Source organism: Oryzias melastigma, linkage group LG3 (genome assembly GCF_002922805.2).
Source record: "Oryzias melastigma strain HK-1 linkage group LG3, ASM292280v2, whole genome shotgun sequence".
NCBI lineage: Eukaryota > Metazoa > Chordata > Actinopteri > Beloniformes > Adrianichthyidae > Oryzias > Oryzias melastigma.
In genome coordinates, this window is record NC_050514.1 from 14,531,477 (window position 1) to 14,539,371 (window position 7,895).

Here is a 7,895-nt window from a genome sequence, read left to right on the forward strand (position 1 = left end):
AAAAAAAAAAAAAAAAAAAAATCACGACAGTAGTCACCAGTGAAAGGCACACTCTGTTCTTGCTTGGCCCCACCCTGGACCATCTCCTCCGCTTGGCCATCAGCAGCCCCACCCCAGCCCCATATGGCTCCGCCCCAAGTCCAAGACCAGAGAGAGTACAGCACTTAAAGTAAATAAGCAGAGAGGGGAGAGCTATTTTAGGAGGCTGTCTTTCAGCATGGACAAGGAGGGGGACAAAGACGCAAGCCAAGCGATTGTAATGTCGGTCACGTTTTCTGACATGTTCTCTCTCGGTCCGCCGTCCAGCAAGCTGAAGGCCCCGAAAGACAAGAAACCGCTTGGACCAGCACATTCAGTCTGTTTTTAAAAACAGTAGCATCTTAAAAAACAGCCTTTATCTTAGAGTTTCAAACAAAAAAGGTTTAAGTTGTTCAGATATACGCTAAAAGTAAAAAGAAAAGCTTACTATAAATAAAAGTGAATTGAATCAAAGCAGCTTTTCCTTAACAAATGTGCATCAGTTTTTCGTTTTATTTTTCTTTGCTCCTTTTACATCAAAAATAAATAAACATTTAAATAGTTACCTATATGATTTTCCCCTCACTTCCTTATCTTTTTTTTTTTGTTTCTTCACATATATACAATTAAACACATCACAGAGAAAGGAATCCCCTCCTGAAACTCAACCAGAATGCGAGCCAGAGGCACCTGGCTCTGCATCGGCGAGACAAAGTGAATCATCATCATTAGAGGTTACATTCAAGTCCTTTTGGATTGCAGTCCGACTCTAGATTCTGGTCAGAACGCTTCAATATTTCTTTCATCGTTAAGGCAGTTCAATGGAAGATATTTGATGAAGACGTAGCTACACTGATGCTTTAAAACTGTGTCTACCTCTGACGGTCAAAGAGAAGTGCCTTAGATGACAGCTACCATCACTACTGCTTATACGCTTGCTACTCAGCATGATTTTTTTTGCTTGATTCACAGAATACTATAATTGGTTATGCAAAAGGAGGAATTTCTCTCTATTCATTTAAACAAAATTAATGTCACTGCTTACTTGTCTTTATTTTATTTTCTTCTGTTTTAAAAATAATAAAACCACAGTAATTGTTGCACGAGACTAAAAGCATGAATATGTCTTTTTGGTCTTATGATAAGCCAAATATTTACGTTTTTTTTTTAACCTTTTTTTAACTTTGTGTTGACCTATTTTTTTAGTGGTTAAAAAAAGGTGAACAGACGTTACAAACAACTAACTACAAATATTAGGAGCGTATGTGTGAGTGTGTTTTGCTTTACTTCACAGAAAGAGCGTCTGGACAATCAGCAAGCTGCTACACTAAATCTCCTGATGTGTTATCCAGTCGGTCAGGATGTGGAAGTTCTTTATCGTTCCAAGAATTCCGTGCCTTGTGGCTTGATGGTGGACAGTTCAGTAAGACTTCTCCTTTTTTGAAATCATTCCTCATTATGGTGGGATGAGTCGGGGCTGGACTCCTCGTCTTCCTCCTCGACGGTTTCTCTTGGCAGCGTGTCGCGGCGGGTGAAGGCGGCCGCCAAGGTCACACTCAGCCGTGGTCTGACGGGCGCCATTTCCGACAACCCAATGTTGTTACTACGGGTTACCAGCGTGGTCTTATCCATTATTTCTCCACTGTGCCTGGACACCACGGCGTCGAGAAAGTCGTATTTGTGAGAGATCTTACCGCTTTCAAACAGGTACTTTGCCAGGTGCGAAAAAATGAAGTTGGCCACAAAGGAGGCCAACATGGAGACAGTCTTGAAGGGGAACCTTTGCTTGACGATGTCCTCGATATTTCCCTCTTCCGGGTGGATCTGCTGCTCAATAATCCAGCCGGGGTAGTAAATGAAGGGAGGCAGCCTCAGGTAGGGTTCACCTCCACCTATGCGCAGCACCAAGCCGAACACGTACGCAGCCACCGAGCCGTACGTGTTGGTGCCTTTGACGAACAGCACGCTGAGCAGCTGGGGGAAGATGATGACGTAAACCAGGTCTGAGCTCAAGTACCAGAGGCCGTAAACCGTGCCGGTAACCAGCGCCATCATGGTGGCAAGACCGCCAAACACAAAGATGGTGATTCGCATCACCCAAACAATTTCTCGATCAGAGGCCTAAGAAGAACAAACAAACGAAAGCACAGGGTTGTACAAAAGTGCACGTGTTAAAACTTTATCTGAACGCTGGATGTACTCACCGACTGTCTGAAAGCTAACTGGTAGATGTTTCTGGCAAACATGGAGCTTGCCGAAAGGATGGAGGAGTCTGCAGACGACATGACAGCTGCAGAAACTGCCCCCAGACCAAAGAAGGAGACAAACGGCGGGCAAAGGTGTTGGAGCACAATGGGGAGAATCATGTCAGCCTGATCCTTATCTTTGGGAGCAACGCCACCATAACTTGTCTGGTTCCAATCTGGTAAGGAAGCAGAGGAAAAGCCCAAAGCAGGAGGAATGTTCATTCGTTTAATGAATCCTAAAAAGTCTACTTCTACTTAAACAGTTGAAAAGAATTCTCCGCATTCTCAAGTTGAAGCTAATTAAAAGCTAGAAGCTCAAACTTTTTTTTTTCTCACTTTTTTCGATATCAAAACAAAGTCAACAGGGTTTACATTTTGACAAAAACAATCAATTTTCACATTTGTTCTCCATCAAATCAATTCCAAAATAAAAAGTTGTTTCTTTACTTCTTTAATGAGGAATTTGATGCCAAAAAAGCTGGATATCACAACACTAATTTGGTCCCTTGCCTCGCTCTAATGTAATATTTACACAACCAGCATGGTTATTAAATGGATTCCTTCATTATGGATGAAGTGAACCAGCTGCTATTTACCAGGTTTTCTCAGATCTAAGGGCAACAAGGACCCATCTGGAGTTCTCTCTCCTCCTTAAAAACAAGCATGCACACAAACAACAACACGTTTACACAAACCCTGCACACACGTGTTCACACGTCTCTCACCTGTGGAAGCTCCGATGGCTCCGATGAGAACGGAGGGCACGGCCATGATAAGGCACCCAAAGGCAGCCAGGAAGGACAGGACCTGGGCGTAGGTGGCAGACGAGGCTGAGAGAACTCTCTGGAAGTACACCTGCCAGGGGATTCCTCCCAGCATCTGCAGCAAACGGTCACAGATCGGAGAAACGTCATTAACGGACGCCTAACACTTTAAATGAAAATAGAAAATTGAGTCCCTAATTTAAGAGGTTATTCTGGTAGAATTCATGATTTTCACATCAGAAGATCAACTAGTTAGCTGACTATGATAATCAACAGTCGTCTTTGCTGTCTCTGTAAAGTTACGGGAGTGCTATGAAAACTGTGAAACTGCTGTACCAGGAGGCAGAAGTTGTCGATCCAAACCCATTTGTCATCTCTGTTGATGCTGCCTTTCCATGGAGCCTGATGAACCTTCTTCACTGCACTGACAGCGATGTCTGACACCGCCGGGTTGGTCAAAGCGAAAGGGACGCTGATCCACTAAGGCAGACGAGAGGATATGTGTCAATTAAAGTTCATTTGTAACTATTGAATGAAAATTTCCATTGGCACAAGAAATTAGAGTGCTAGAAATAAAAAAAGAACACAAAAAGCTTCAGATATTGATAAACAACATTTTAACTTACCAGACCAACAAATATGCAAAACAGCTGGACTACATCAGTGTAAGCCACCGAGTACAGCCCTCCAACCAGGGTGTAAAAGATTGCAATGAGTGCAGATATAATGACTGACATCTTAATATTGATGTCCACGATGACGCTCAGAGTAGCACCTATAAGGAAATAACAAAAATGAGCTTTAACTGCAACATATTCTGATCTTTTTGCTTAAAAATGTTAATTTTAAAGGATGGTCAGAAGTTACCAAGGGCATTCAAGATGGCAGCAGACCAGAAAATCTCTCCCATAAGTGCTGGTATGAAGAGAAGGCCGCCCATGCGTTTTCCATACAGCTGTTGAAATGGGTCCAGCATGGTGACGTAACCACGGGAGCGCATGGGCTTTGCGAAGAACAGGCCACCTGATGGAAAGAGGAGAAGATCATGATCAGGGGAAAAGGGCAAAGAAATACAACCTAAATCAACAAAAATTACAGGAAAAATATGACAATGAAATTCTGGATATTCTTTTCCTCTATGTGGTAAGTAACTTCATGTGCTTATTCTGTAATTTTTTATAGTTTTGAACCTAAACATAACAACACTCACCCACAACCAGACTGAGTGCATATCCAAAGGGGGCTTGAGCCCAAGCCAAACCATATTGTGGAAGATACACATACTCAGCTGTGCCATTGATGTAACCTCCTCCAACCCAGGTTGCTGGAAATAACACAAAAGAAAGAAGAAATTATGGCCCAAAAATGCTTAAATCCTGCAAATAATTTTCTGGTAAACTTTTCTCCCATAAGCCTCTATAGTGTCCATATAGCCATGTCTCATTTGCCATTTCGGCTGACATGCTTAGTGTAAACTGAACTTCACCTGTCATGGTGAATCCACCGACAAACAAGCCGATGTCTCTCCCACCGACCATGATGGTTTCACTGCGGTCGGTGCCCTCCGCCTCTCCAGAGTGCTTGTTTTTCCATGCTGCCCAGATGCCGACGAACAGGATCAGCAGGTAAAAGACTGCAATAGCCACAAGCCCCTCCACATGGATGGTCATTGTTGCGGTGTTGTCCTGCTAGGAACTGGAAGGCATGAAGACCTAGAAGGGTGGGGGGGGAATTAACTTTAAAAAAAACATTTTAAATAATAAACACATCTAAAGTAAATATATATTTTTAAAACTTTCTGATTATAAACTCAAGCACCCTTTCTCCTTTGTTCAGGTGAAAATATCCGGTGTTTTCTTAAGAGGTAACCAAATAAATAAAACTTCAAGAGAAACATAAATGAATGTCTCATAAAAATCAGTCACAGAAGAATCATGAAAGCCTAAATCAACAGCATTTTCTGGAAGTCTGGAAATTGGGAGTTAAAAAATTCTGTCAAAAAATATAATAATAATAATAAAGATCGTATAGAACCCACATCAATATCAAATTGTTTGACTGTGGTCTCCGTGCGTAAAAAACATGCGTAAAATCGATTTTGCGCATACACGTTATTCTTTTATTTTTTTCCATATAAGCTCAAACACAAAGAAATTACAAGATAAATGTAATAACAACATTCCTTGTAAAAGGATAAAAAGTTATTCAACAATTGCGTTCATTGTGTGTGCATAAAAAATATCCACAAGGACATCCAAACTTACCTCAAAAATTCCAGAGTCATGTGCTGAAACACCCGAAGAAAAGAGCGACCATCACGATGTCAGGTTTATTTAAAAATAAAATAAAAAAAATCCTCGCCCCCCTCTCGTGTTGCGAAGTCTGGTTGAATAAAAGTGTCTGGATCGGTGCTGGCGGGGGGGTCTCTCTGGTGACTTTCGGATTCTTATAAGAGGGGGGAGATGCCGTCAGAGGACAGGAGCGCGCGTCAGAGAACACCAAACGTCCCTTTTAATGAGCACCTCAACTTTCATACAGGCACGTCAGAGAGCATCAGCTGACCAGAGTGGTCGGAGGAGGGGGTCTTTTCCATTTGAAATCCCATACTAAGCCATTTTATTGAGGGGATTCATGTTTTTTAACATATATCCTCCTCCAAACTCTGTGCGTAAAATGAGCACCGTAAGATAATCACGCGGTCTTTTAATAATTGGGTAATTTGTTGCCGCACAACTGCAGCCGTTTGAGCTCTGCAGAACTTTTGACGCCCAAGGAAACGCGCCAGTGTCCAGATTAAAAGTATTTTTTTACTCAATGTGGTGAATCATTAGCGGGATACATAGATGATCCCCTCTCCTTCCTTTTTGGTGGCGTGGAATTTGCAGTCTTAAAGATCCCCCCTCCCACCTTAAAGCAATTAGAACACACTCAAACGTGTCTGCCACTTCCTGTCACCATAATATCAGTGGGTTGTGCCTACTTAATGGCCACCTCCGCTTGAAGACATTTAATCTGGACTACACTTGTCAAAACTGGCTGCCATCCAATTAGGATGGTTCTTGAAGAGCATGTGGGGGGATTTAATGATGCAGACTTTCTTAAAAAAAAACTCACTTTCTCTATTATACCACCACTGCACACACAAAATAAAAATGTAGACCCACGGAAATATATATATTTGCACATCAGGACTGGATGATGAGTTAATTTTGGCTACTTTACGCACACAGCGCCCTCTGTTGGTAAAGTGAGGGTGGGTTTCAGCACCGAGGACAGAGACAAGGACCAGTCAAGTTCCTCCTGTTTGGTTTTGTTTAAGTTATTTTCTGAAATGATATACAGCTAAAGTTTTACTATTTAATATTTTTATTGAAAATAGGAAAAAATATATGTTTTCTTTAAAAAAATATAATAATCCCAATACAGTATGTGATCAGATAAAATAAAAATACAAGTAAAGTTTAATCTCCACATCTAAGCGAGTTCATTCTGATGAGAAAATGTTTTTTACACAGTTTGTTTCAGTTCATAAAGCTTAGGTGTGTTTATGTTAATATGATTATTATTACTATCTTTGTGTTTGACTTATTATAGAGTTTTGTGGAAAAGACAGAATTAAAGACGACTTTCATTTTCCAAATTTAACTGTGTCGAAATAGAATAGAATAGAATACTTTGTTGTCATTGTGACATGTTCTATGCAGAACAAAATTCTGGGAAGTGTCATTCAGTCGCATATTAAGAAAAAAATAAACAACACAACACAATGTTATAATCAACGCACAAAAAAGTCAAATTAGTTTAAATAATTTAAGACAAATTTAACATAAAAGAACGACTCTACCTTTAAACAGGCCCACTTATTGAGCACATTTCCTCTGTGTGTGTGTTTATGTTTGTTGAGTGTGGTGATTGTTGTGGGATAGAAACTGGTTTTTAGTCTGTTGTTTGTGTTCTGATTGCTCTGTATCCCCACCCTGAATAGTTTAAAAACCAAACAAAATGTTGTCTTTTTTTTGTTTTTGTTTTTAAGTTTTTCAAGAGTGGGGTAACATCCCACCTCTCTGAGGTTATGGTTCTCATTAACCACGATACAGACTTCTAAATATGTGAGTATTGACTATCTTTAAATCACATGGAAGAGGAGGATTTACTGGCTTTAAGAGTGAGTCAGTTCCTTCTTTGTGTTGTGTATTCTTGTCATTAATTTTGCTTTACTTTATGTCTGAAGTCACTCTCAGCACGTCACCCAACAGTGTTTATTTTTATTTATGTTTTATTTTTACCACTTTACTTTACAGTTACTGTAATAAAACTGACTGATTTGTGACTTTGTTGGACGTTTGACAAGCAACCCTGTTAAAAGCTGATGCCAAAGCATAAACATTAGGAACACAGCTGGAAGGCGTTATAAGTCTCTGTTGGACAGATGGCGGGGTACGACCTAGAATACTTCCAATCAAACACTCAAACTAATCCATGATGCAGATTATTTCGATACAAATAGATTCTTTGATTACACTTTAACAGTTTGTCTAAATTAAAAAAACAAAAAACAAGTGTGTGATAAAATTATGATAGCAGTAATCTTAACTTTCCTGTTTATGTAAATAATGAAATGTTCCGAGCTCAAGTCCTGGAGGTCTAATGAGCAGCTGTTGCTGGCAGGATGTCTGGAAGAAAGATGAGATGGAGACAGAAGAGGAAACAGATGGAAAAAAAGCAGATTCGACTTTTCATGTGGAAAACCCAGCATCTCTGACAAATAATCATGGATGCATCAATTCCATAAAGGCAAACACTGTTTTAAACATTTTTTTTGTTTTTATATGTAGAAACTGTATTTACCACCACAGCCACACTATAG

General features: G+C 40.2%; 1 protein-coding gene across 1 annotated transcript; it reads right to left on the minus strand.

Annotated features, from left to right (window-relative positions):
* Positions 1 to 502: 502 nt before the first annotated feature.
* On the minus strand, positions 503 to 6,324 carry slc5a7a (solute carrier family 5 member 7a). Its single transcript, XM_024294757.2, has 9 exons — positions 5,293 to 6,324; positions 4,515 to 4,740; positions 4,239 to 4,352; positions 3,896 to 4,051; positions 3,655 to 3,803; positions 3,365 to 3,508; positions 2,990 to 3,143; positions 2,223 to 2,440; positions 503 to 2,139 (listed from the first exon to the last, which is right to left on the minus strand). The coding sequence occupies exons 2-9, from the start codon at positions 4,696 to 4,698 to the stop codon at positions 1,465 to 1,467; spliced, it is 1,794 nt and encodes a 597-aa protein (XP_024150525.1). The 5' UTR covers positions 4,699 to 4,740; positions 5,293 to 6,324; the 3' UTR covers positions 503 to 1,464.
* Between the last annotated feature and the right edge of the window lie 1,571 nt (positions 6,325 to 7,895).